Source organism: Limulus polyphemus, unplaced genomic scaffold, assembly GCF_000517525.1.
Source record: "Limulus polyphemus unplaced genomic scaffold, Limulus_polyphemus-2.1.2 Scaffold3070, whole genome shotgun sequence".
Classification (NCBI taxonomy): domain Eukaryota; kingdom Metazoa; phylum Arthropoda; class Merostomata; order Xiphosura; family Limulidae; genus Limulus; species Limulus polyphemus.
Window position 1 is genome coordinate 64,801 of NW_013668680.1, and position 13,302 is coordinate 78,102.

Consider the following 13,302-nt stretch of genomic DNA (forward strand, 5'->3'; position numbering starts at 1 on the left):
CCTCCAACAACTGCTATAATTTCTCTTCTTGTTTCTTTTCTTTTTCCTCCAACAACTGCTGTAATCTCTCTTCTTGTTTCTTTTGCTTTTCTTGTATTGCTGCTATCAAATCTTCTAAGCTGTAGTTTGATTTACCGCTTCTCGTTTCCATTTCTTTTTTTCTTTTCAGTCCCACTCTCTGACACCAATTTGTTACTTCTCTGGTCGTTAGTTAATTTTCTGTAAAAATTCTTTCCGAAGAAACTTTAGCGATACAAGTCCTTTCTTAAACAAAACTGGTTTATTCTTTCTGAATACAACTTTGAAATTCACTTAATTTCCATGGTCACGCTATAAGTTAAAGAAATGCTATAATTCACAACGAACGACTCACACGCTCGACCCAAGTGTCTGTCTCTATCTCTGTCTGCAGTTCAATTACATTGTTGCCGTCACTTCTTGGCTGTCTTATATATACAAGAATACCGCAAATCTAGTAAACACTCGAGGATTCACGAACCTTCGAGAATATGACGTGTTACTAGCGTCATGTGACCCCCACTGTCGTAACAATATTATACATCTATATATATTTATTGCTTTCATTTTATTGACCTTTCAGCCATGCCTGGCTAACAATACAGAAGTTACAATGATGAGGTTCACATGCACTCATTTTACTGTATCCAAGAATATAAAACTGGCCTTTAGAAGGTGAACTGTCTTGGCTGTGTTTTAGTAGACTAGTATTTTGAAAAACAGTCAATTATTATACATTATATAAGTATTTACATTATTACTATTTACAAATAAGTTCATAAATTTCAGTTAACTTTCTTAAAACAGAGAACAGTAAATAAAGAATTATAGAAAACAATTATATCTTCTAGTTATGAACTATGTACTCGTTTGCTGCTTGCCATAAGTTGCTAAGCCTTATCAAATTTTACATGTGGAGGATGTAAAACAAACCCTTTTTTTTTCAGGTTTTATATATGCATTTTGAAATAACATTTTGAATCAATTCTTTGTTTCACACGTAAATTCCTCGAATTGATGACCTGTGTGCTCACTCAGCTACACACACACAGCTATCTTTCTTGAGTTTAAATAAATTCATTTGTGACTCGTGAAACATCAAATCTGAATGACTGGCCTTCACTGGCTCACCTGTTACACTAGTCTGACATGTGTTTCTTATCTCAACTGTTTTTGTATCTTGACAGATAATACTTGTAATTACTGATACTTCAAAGAAATAAGACTTTTGGAAATATTTACTGAGGTAATGTTAGAAACATCAAATGAGATATTGAAATAAAACTATGAAGTTCAAATGCTTTACATTAAAAATATTTTTCTTCTTTATTATATAGAGATGTGTGTTTAACATTTATTGCTTTTCACTTCTAGACAAAAAAAACTTACTGTTTTTAATTCTTTAACTCTTTTCATAAGGTTCTTCATTTCAAAAAAATCATTGTTCTGAAATGGAATAAAAAAAAATATTAATGTTTCTTAATTTTACAAAAATGCAATTGTTCATCTGAAGAAAAAGAGGCAGTTCCCTCAGCTTTTCATGTCCTAACCAAAGTAATCATTAACCTAAAAATAAATAAAGTACAGATAAAAAGCCTTTAGCTTAAACAACGTTTTCAGTTTTACTGTCATTATATGCATTTTCAAATTAAAGAAAGGTTTAGATGATTTTACTTTATAATTAAAAGAGAACTCTAACACCCAAATCTTAGTGAAGTGTAAGATTAATAACTCTTGCTACTATATAAAAGATCCTTTTGAAAAATGTCATTTTATTGTTTTTATTAACAACAATAAACTTGGTTTGACAGTTTACATGGATGATACTACAGATTTCCCTTGGATATCACATTCTACAAGATACTATCCTAAACAATGTTACAATCAACGTGGATAAAACTAGACTTTTCGGATAAACATTACAGTTTATGTGAATAAGACTAGAGACTATCTTATGCAATAATTCTACGAATATGGACAACATTAGGGAATTCCCTGAACAATATTACAGTTCACAAGAATAAAACTATTCATTTTTTGAATGAAGACTGTACATGAATATGACTAGACTTCTCTAAATACAGTACACCACCAATTTTCTGGCATTTGATGGTCTGGCACCTCCTTTAATCTATACAAAATTACGAGAGCGCACTTGAAATTCCCACAACCGCCAAACTACTTCACCGGGCATCCACAGATGGCATTGTGTGTGACACACATGCTCTTTTGGGAGGGCTACTTACATTTTAAGTAGGTATGTCTCTCTCGTGAAAATTTTCACATAAATATTAAACTAGTGTATCAAATTGCTTGAATGTTTTCATGAATGTTGCCAAGAATATGTTGTTTAGCATGAAAAAAATATTCATTTTCAAATTTTTCTTCTATTTTTCACAACACAGAATGTTGATAATAGTGTAGGAAAATTCAAAATATAACGTACTTGAAAATATCAATAATAATAACAGTAAAATTATAAAATTTACCACTTCGGAAGCGGTACTACTGCAACATTCCTTGTAAGTACAGTAATTAATAAACCTGTATAATTTATACCTGTACAAATAAACCTGTATCATTTATACCTGTACAAATAAACCTGTATCATTTATACCTGTACAAATAAACCTGTATCATTTATACCTGTACAAATAAACCTGTATCATTTATACCTGTACAAATAAACCTGTATCATTTATACTGTATTAATAAACCTGTATCATTTATACTGTACTAATAAACCTGTATCATTTATACTGTACTAATAAACCTGTATCATTTATACCTGTACTAATAAATCTGTATCATTTATACCTGTACTAATAAACCTGTATCATTTATACTGTACTAATAAACCTGTATCATTTATACTGTACTAATAAACCTGTATCATTTATACCTGTACTAATAAACCTGTATCATTTATACCTGTACTAATAAACCTTATTCATTTATACTGTACTAATAAACCTGTATCATTTATACCTGTACTAATAAACCTGTATCATTTATAATGTACTAATAAACCTGTATCATTTATACTGAACTAATAAACCTCTATCATTTATACTTTACTAATAAACCTGTATCATTTATACCTGAACTAATAAACCTGTATCATTTATACTGTACTAATAAACCTGTATCATTTATACCTGAACTAATAAACCTCTATCATTTATACTTTACTAATAAACCTGTATCATTTATACCTGCACTAATAAACCTCTATCATTTATACCGTACTAATAAACCTGTATCATTTATAATGTACTGATGTATTTCATTAATAATTTAATTCACATTTAATATTTGTTTTATTTAAGTTTCTGGCAGTCCATGGTGCTTTAGAGACACAGGAGGGGTACAATTAGTGGGTCAGAGGTGTATTTGTTAAATTATTATTACGTGATCTCTGTTGGTCCGGCAAAACGGATAATCCAGCAAGGCTCTGGAACCAAGGGTGCCGGAAAATCATTGGTGTACCTGTAATGACACAGTGTACATAGATAGGCTTTTCTGAAATATGATATATTGTAGATGGATAAAGCTACAAATTTCCTTGAATGACCATATACTATACAAGGATAGGATGACATCTCTAAAGAATGATACTGCATACATAGATAAAGCTAGAAATTGTCCTGGGAAATCATATCTATACATGGATAAGACTAATTCCCTGAATAATGACATCACATTTATAGATAAACCTAGATGTTGTCCTGAGACATGTTATACTACACATGGATATGATTACTCACCCAAATGAGGATGATTCTTACATAGATAAAGCTAGAAATCATATCTATACATGGATAAGACTACTTCCCTGAATGATGAGTATAAGTAAAGGTAGAAATTTTCATAATCTACAGCTTCACAACCTGCACTAGTTTTGAGCTGAGAGAAGGAACTAGTCAAGAGCACCAACCACCAACTCTTGAGCTACTCTAATTTAACAGTAGGATTTCACCACCACTCTTATAATGTACCCACAACTTCAACATTTGAATAGTTTTGTGGTAACAGGATATGAATGATCCCTCAGATTCACAGCCCAACATGCTAACCACCAGGCCACATCTGCTCCAGGTATTCACTTTTCTACAAATTTTAGTTATTCTAAGGTTAGTTATCTTATATTTCCAAACATAGGCTTCTAGCTAAAGTAAGATATCATAATTTAATTACACAATTTAACCTTTCACATAAGTACTTTGTAATGTAAATTATGAGAATTTAAAACTTGCTTGAATGAGGCATGATGTGAAGAACAGTTCTTATGCCTGAATATTATCTTGACATAGACAATAATGCAAGCAAGAGGTTGTCACGTGACTGTGATGTCATGTACTAATGTAGTTTCATTTTACAAATTGTATTCTCAAATATAGCTAACTTATCGACAACAGGGGAGTATTTTGTAATTCAAGGTTGCTCTTAAGGAAATTTTAACCCACCCTTAACTTTTAAAGAAATCATTCATCCCTCCCCTTGAAATTCCTGTAAAGGTCACTCCACTACTGCTGACAACAACTCATTTCATAAGGTGATTACTCTGTTAGAAAAATAACAATGTCTTAACTGTAGCTTAGCTTGTCTTTTTTAGAATCTTAAACTACAGTAGTCAACATTTGCTAGGGATCATGTTTTTACATAATAAGTACAATAATGTTAATAAAGGTCAGTTCTAAAAAAAGACATAGCTTAGAAGTCCATTATCTGGACATTGTCTGCCAAGTGCAAACTTTCTGCCTGGGTGACTTTAATTGGATCCTGGCTTTGTTTTCTGACCACACTCCCCAAACTGAAAGTTCATACAGTGAAATTGTGAGGTCCTTAATTTGAGATCACTGATCATTGCATGCTACAATTGATCTATTTAAGATTATGCAGTGCAGAAAATGCCTCGTTTAGATCAAAGGTATCATCTTTCCCCTGCAGAACTTAACAGGGCTGTTGAGATGCTGCAGAGAGGCATGACTCAATGCAGGGTTGTTGCTGCTCTTGGCATATCCTGCAGTGTGATGTCCAGAGCCTGGAACAGGTTCAGATGGTTTGGCAGAGTCAACAGGAGACATGGTGGAGAAAGGAAAAGACTAACAACTCCACAACAAGATTGCTGCTTGACCATCCAGGCTCGAAGGAATCGCTTTGCTATAGCTGTTAACCGTCATAATTCCCTCCAAGATGCCACAGGAGTCTGAACGTCTACACAGGCAGTGCACAGATGCCTTCACGAAGTTCAGGTGAAGGCTGGACGTCCTGCTGTTCATGTTCCTTTAAGCCAACAGCACAGGCAGACACAACTGCAGTGGGCTAGAGAACACAGGAAGTGGACTGCACAACAATGGAGAGCCATACTCTTCACTGATGAGTCCTATTACTGTGTTGACTTTCTTGACAGATACAGGAAAGTTTGGAGACACCCAAGTGAGTGCAAGAAAGTAAGTTATCTTAACCTATCTGTATAAGATAAACATTCCATCCACGAAATCATCATAGTAAGTCCTCCTCTGGATCCTTTTCAGTATATCAATATCCTTTTTAAATAAATAGTCCAAAACCATACACAGTATTTGTAACCAGTGACTTGTTATCCATATGTCTATAAATGCATCCTAATTTCCATTAGCTTTATCACTAGCAACAGAGCATTGCTTTGATAGTTTTAGTGACTTATCCACCATTATGCCAAGATACTTTTCTTAAGTCACTCTGTTGAGGGAGTTCCCTTCTATATTAAATATATACAAATTATGATAAACCAAATGCATTACAAATGTACACTCTATAATTAAAGACCAACCCTATGCTAGCTATTTTTCCATCTTACTAACTGATCCAAGTCATCCTGTAATACCTCAACATGGCTAAAAATAGTGAAGGTTTAATATAATTGACAAACTTTGCTAATTTACTAATTACACCCCCTACCAATATCATTATTGTAAATAACAAAAAACATTGGCTCAAGAACTAAACCCTGAGATATACTACACTAGTACATGGGTCCAGTCCATTAACAACAATATTTTGCTTTCCCTCAACCACCATCTACAACCCTAATAACTAGTCTTTTCCCAACACCTTAGTATGTGGTTTATTAGCTATTATTTTGTATTGCACCTTATTAAAAGGTTTTTCCAAAACTTAATACATCAAGTCAATTAAACAACAAAATATCAGCTTCTACTGGAAAATAGTCAGCTATTCAGTTTCTTGCTGAACAGCCAAGAATAAGATCAAAGAACTTTCTGAAACACTGTGTGGATCAACAAATCAACAAAAATGTATGGAATACATGTGTAAGAACAGATTAACATCATCATTTTCCAAGGCTGAGAACTTAACAGACTTTATCAATCACATTTGCTAGTGGTGAAAAAACTATTCCATATTCAAAGTTATTAAAATTCAACTTATGATCACCATGACACAAGCAAGAATGGTTGAAAACTACTGCCAGTAGACAAGAAAACTATTTAAATTGATTAAACCCCCATCTAAAATCAACGATGACATAAACAAGACAGGTGGAAAACTGTTGCTAGTAGAGAAAGAAATTATTTCAACTAATTAAATCTCCATCTGAAATCAATCATGACATAAACAAGACAGGTGGGAAACTGTTGCTAGTAGAGAAAGAAAGTATTTCATACTTCACCTGATTAAAACCCAACCTGAGATCAACCATTACACAAATATGACTGTTTCAACTGACAACCATTTCATTTTATCATTATCAGGGATAATAATTGAGGTTAAATCAAACAATATGAAAGTTTAAATACCTCAATAAAAGATACAAAGGTACTATGCACTGGAACAGTTTTCATATGTTGACTGTTGCTTCCATAAAACATTGAAAAATATAAACTTGATTCATAGTTCTACAGTTTGTTGCATAATTATATATACATATATATATATAAAAGATGAAAAGCAAAACTTGCCTCGGGCAACAAAACAGCTGTTGACTAGTTTGTTTGTGAAAGGTTCTAGCAAACATGAGACAGATACTTCTTTGAGAAAGGTTCTAGTAAATATGAGACAGATACTTTAGAAAGGTTCTGGTAAATATGAGACAGATACTTGCTTGAGAAAGGTTCTAGTAAACATGAGACAGATACTTGTTTTAGAAAGCTTCTAGTAAACATGAGACAGATACTTCTTTGAGAAAGGTTCTAGTAAATATGTGACAGATTCTTCTTTGAGAAAGGTTCTAGTAAATATGAGACAGATACTTCTTTGAGAAAGGTTCTGGTAAATATGAGACAGATACTTATTTTAGAAAGGTTCTGGTAAATATGAAACAGATATTTACTTTAGAAAGGTTCTAGTAAATATGAGACAGATACTTCTTTGAGAAAGGTTCTAGTAAATATGAGACAGATACTTCTTTGAGAAAGGTTCTAGTAAATATAAGACAGATACTTTAGAAAGGTTCTGGTAAATATTAGACAGATACTTACTTTAGAAAGGTGCTAGTAAATATGAGACAGATACTTTAGAAAGGTTCTGGTAAATATGAGAAAGATACTTACTTTAGAAAGGTTCTAGTAAATATGAGACAGATACTTGCTTGAGAAAGGTTCTGGTAAATATGAGACAGATACTTACTTTAGAAAGGTTCTAGTAAATATGAGACAGATACTTGTTTGAGAAAGGTTGTAACAAATATGAGACAGATACTTTCTTGAGAGGTTCTAGTAAACATGAGATATTTATTTCAGAAACCATTGAAACACTGAAAAAGAAACTAGCCTGAGAAAGTTTGATACAGTTGATTATAGCTGACAGTGTTTTGGTGGATGATAACAGGTTATTTCCTTTTTCCAAAATTTTTCCTGCTTCTTGTCCTGCTACAACGTGAATTCGTTTTCGTGTCTGAGCAATGGACTGGTGAGATATAAGTACAACTTCCCCAATATCTCCTGTACTGAGCACATGGCTGGAGTAGTATAAAATCACAAAGAACATATTACTACATGTTATTATATCTGCAAAGAAAATGAGCACTAGTCAATATTTTGTCTTTAGCCAAATATCAGGAATAATTTTTTATTTCTCTGTGCATTTCATTATAGTGTTTGTTTGTTTCTTTCTACCTGATAATATACTGTGTTTTAGAGAAAGCCTCAGCAACTATTCCTAAAACTTACTAAGCTGCTAATAAATGTCCTCTGACTTTTGAAAAGTTGATAGATAGGTAAATTACCAAAGTTAATATTTAATGGTAATATTTTAACATTGTAAAGATCTTCATATAATGACTTAATGCAAGAACATAATCAGTGATAAAAATTATACATCAGAGTATGACTGACTACAGTTAAACAAAATAGCTTTGTACACAATATTTTATTAGCAAAGAAAGTAACATTAAACAAACATACTGGCTACGTTATGTGGACATTATCTTATATTAAAAACACCTGGTTTTAAAATTACTTATGATTATCTTCATCAATTTCTACTGGATTACTTAAACTAAGGAAATATAATTGACAAAAAGTCATTACAAATTTTGGAAGAAAACTTAAACATCAACCAACTAGGTTGACGTTGTCCTTAACAAAATACTACTCACGTGCCACAGCATGCTTCTTTAGATACTACACGCCCTTCTTTATCAACAATAGTAATAACACTCACTGGATCTGGGTACATCTATATAGGAATAAATTATCAAATTGTTACATTTCACATATATCATCTTATTTATTAACAACAATAGTAATAATGTTTACTCAATCTGGGTTTATCTATAGAATAATGACTTATGAAATTGTTACATCTCAAACACATATCTTACTTACTAACAACAACAGCAATAACATCAATGGATCTGGGTATCCATCTGTCCAATAACAAACTATCAAGCAGCTAAAGAAATTTTAAAAATAGATTATTCTAGCCCCAGATGAAAAAAAAAATTTATATACTACCTGTTGTTTTAGTTACTGGTTATAAAGAAAAACTGAGACTCATAAGCTGGTTAAGTAATATCAATATACCAATCCACTTACAACTCCTTATTAGATCAATCTTTTATTCTATTTACAAATATTTACCTGAAAATGTAACCAACTGTATCAATTTTAGTTGTTTTGGCCTAACTGATAGGCAATAACGAACCTCACTAGTATTATCAAATATATTTACAATAATCAACCTTACTAGCACTACTAAACAGAAGTACAATAAAACACTTTACTAGATGTATGAAATACAAGTTCCAACTTTACTAACTATACCAAATATATTTACAATAACCAACCTTACTAACTATACCAAATATATCTACAATAACTATCCTTGCTAGCTATACTAAATATATTTATGATAACCAACCTTACTAGCTATGCCAAATATATTTACGATAATCAACCTTACTAACTATACCAAATATATCTACAATAACTATCCTTGCTAGCTATACCAAATATATTTACGATAGCCAACCTTACTAACTATACCAAATATATTTACGATAACCAACCTTACTAACTATACCAAATATATTTACGATAACCAACCTTACTAACTATACCAAATATATTTACGATAACCTACCTTACTAATTATACTAAATATATTTACGATAACCAACCTTATTAACTATACCAAATATATGTACAATAACTATGCTTACTAGCTATACCAAATATATTTACGATAGCCAACCTTACTAACTATACCAAATATATTTACGATAACCAACCTTACTAACTATACCAAATATATTTACAATAACCAACCTTATTAACTATACCAAATATATGTACAATAACTATGCTTACTAGCTATACCAAATATATTTATGAAAACCAACCTTACTAACTATACCAAATATATTTATGATAACCAACCTTACTAGCTATACCAAATATATTTACAATAACGAACCTTAGTGGCTATACCAAATATATATATGATAACCAACCTTACTAACTATAACAAAGACATCTACAATAACAAACCTTACTAACTATACCAAATATATCTACAATAACTATCCTTGCTAGCTATACTAAATATATATATGATAACCAACCTTACTAGCTATGCCAAATATATTTACGATAACCAACCTTATTAACTATACCAAATATATTTATGTTAACCAACCTTACTAACTATAATAAATACATTTACAATAACTATCCTTACTAGCTATACCAAATATATTTACAGTAACGAACCTTAGTAGCTATACCAAATATATTTATGATAACCAACCTTACTAACTATACCAGACATCTACAATAACAAACCTTACTAACTATACCAAATATATGTACAATAACCAACTTTATTAGTCATATCAAGTACATGTACAATGGATGGACATGACTCCAGAGTTATTACATTTTTATGTCCAAAATCATCACATTAAATTAATCACACAATTATGAAAAGGTATACATCTTGAAATAATAATTGTTTTTAGTATTTTACTGTCTACCTTTAACTTTTCTAACAGGAATAAATCCTAATGAATATAAAAGTGAAACCCCCTTTTTTTACATTATATGTTACTGTAGTAGAGTGTCTTGGTACTTCTGTACAGTGTTCTATGTGGGTTTAGAGAGTTCTGGTATTATTGTAATTAATGTAGATTACTGTAGTAGAGTGCTCTTGGTACTTCTGTACAGTGTTCTATGTGGGTTTAGAGAGTTCTGGTATTATTCTAATTAATGTAGATTACTGTAGTAGAGTGTCTTGGTACTTCTGTACAGTGTTATATGTGGGTTTAGAGAGTTCTGGTATTATTCTAATTAATGTAGATTACTGTAGTAGAGTGCTCTTGGTACTTCTGTACAGTGTTCTACGTGGGTTTGGAGAGTTCTGGTATTATTCAATGTAGAGAAGTACCAAGAGCACTCTACTATATTAACATGCATTAATTAGAATAACACTCATACTCAAGGACCTTCTCAATCCATTTGTAACAACATAGAGAAGTACCAAGAGCATTATATTCTAGTCACCTTCATTAATTAGAATAACACCAACACACCATAACTTTCTCAACCCATGTGGAACAATATTCAGAAGTACCAAGAGCATTATACTCTTGTAACTTACATTAAATACAATAACACTTGCACATCAAACCTTTCTCATCCCAAGTGTAACAATGAAGGGAAGTACCAAGAGCATTAAATTATAGTAACATACATTAATTAAATAACACCAACACACCATAACTTTCTCAACCCATGTGGAAAAATGTAGGGAAGTACCAAGATCATTAAATTATATTAACATACATCAAATACAATAACACTTACACATAACACCTTTCTCAATCCATGTCAAACAATAGAACATCAAGAAGTACCAAAAGTATTCTACTCTAATAACTTACATTAATTAGAATAACACCAACACACCAGAATTTTCTCAACCCATGTGGAACAATGTTCAGAAGTACGTTACACAAATACAATGCTCTTAGTACTTCTGTACATTGTTCCTCAAGGGTTTGGAAAGTTCTAAATCGGTAACTGTTTTTCTGATTAATGTAGCTTACTAAAGGTTCTTTGTAATTCGTTACATTTTTCCACATAGATTGAGAAAGTTATGGTGTCTTAGTGTATTTGATTGATGTGTTAAAGTAGTAGTTTGAATGATTGGATTTCTTTCAAAATGTATTTTTTTATAGTTGAGATACAAGGATTTTAATAGAACTGTACTGCAGTTGTTTTTGATGAAATTCTTCTACAATTACACTTTCTAAAGAGAGAAACATATTTTACTAGAATATGAAGTTAAGAAGTGAGTATTACTGTCACATGAGTTATGCTGACACTAAATATTCTATATAGAAGTGTATTTCACTGGAAAATTAAACCAAAAAATCAGTGTTACCATCAGCGGAGCTTTAGTGACACCGAGTATCCTAGGGAGATAATTGTGTTTTATTGGTGTCTGGTTTTTATAGGGATGGGATTCTTCTACAGTAGGTGTCTGTGACTTGTTTGCAAAAAATTTCAACAATAAATGGACAGCACACAATCCACTTGTTTTAAAATAATATATATATTCAAAATAGGTCAAATGTATGTATAAAAGTTTCTTGCACTATTGTTTACCACAGTTGAATCTAGGGATTTAAATAATGCTCTTTTTTGTCAAAAGTCCACACAGGCTGATTCAGTTACATAAGAACACCCTTTGACAAGACAAATTATTCTTCTCTATCTGTGTTGTTACAACACAAGCTGTGAAAACTCACTTTAGAAATCATCCATTACAGTTAAGCTGACAATCATGCAGTCAAACTTCACTTTCACTAACTTACTTACTTGCACTCCATATCTGCAAGTATTTATAACACACGACAGAAAAAACTAGAAATATCTAGCCCTCTAGTAACAAAAATATTAAAAATAATGAGAAAAACTTAGAATCTTCGAGTAAGATGACATCAACAATTTTACAAAAGCCTAGTACAACAATTAAACTGCATACACAAAGTATGACTTGTATAGAGTTACATAATAAAACTTTAAATATCACATTTATAATAATTAACTTTTAAAAGTAAAGTTAAGAAGACAATGTTAATGTTAGACGGGTTTTACTGACACTGTGTATCCTAGAGAAAGAAGCATTTTCTATTGGAAAGTGAAGTTAGGGAGTCAATGTTACTGTAAAAAAAAAAAGTGACGAGTTTTTAATTAGATCGGGTATGATGTTGAAAATAGTTAAGAAAAGATATGAAAAATGAAATTACATGGGAGCCCAGAAGATATTTTCCCCTAACTTTAAAAACTTACAAGTTCAATTGTTCTTAACTTTTCTCAAATATTTTAAGCATGTTTGTTCATGGAAACCCAAAACAATTTCTTTGGAAGATTTTTAATTCTCATCATAATGGTATAAGAGTTGCTTTTATTTCAGTACAAATAATGTTTTGCATTATGACTAACATAGCCTTAATACTTACTACTTTAGGTAAGGATTAAATAATTTAAATTTTGACTCACAGTCAATGAGTAATTGATTTATATTTTCTGCAGAAATATTAATTTTGTAATGCATAATTTTAAGCTGTTGAACACATACGTTTCTTTGGTGCATAAAACCTGGGGCTTTGTATAATAAAGTAACAGTAAGCCCAAAACAGCATTATTGTATTAGGTCGTCAAGAAATTAATGTCACCTTTTTTTAGATGAAAAAACCTGAAGAACGTATATACCAAAACAAAAATGTATTAAATAGTCTCCATTCTTATTGATGATGCTTTTCCATCTCACGATCAG

At 31.4% G+C, this 13,302-nt stretch overlaps 1 protein-coding gene across 1 annotated transcript in view; it reads right to left on the bottom strand.

The window, feature by feature from the left end:
• LOC106468595 (alanine--tRNA ligase, cytoplasmic-like) overlaps positions 1–13,302 on the bottom strand; it is a gene marked incomplete at its 5' end in the record, with an annotated part of 94,166 nt that overhangs the window by 17,692 nt on the left and 63,172 nt on the right. The window contains 3 exons of the mRNA XM_013929027.2: positions 1,408–1,464; positions 7,792–7,978; positions 8,618–8,697. Coding sequence (XP_013784481.2) covers positions 1,408–1,464; positions 7,792–7,978; positions 8,618–8,697 — 324 coding nt within the window. The remainder of the gene's footprint in view (positions 1–1,407; positions 1,465–7,791; positions 7,979–8,617; positions 8,698–13,302) is intronic.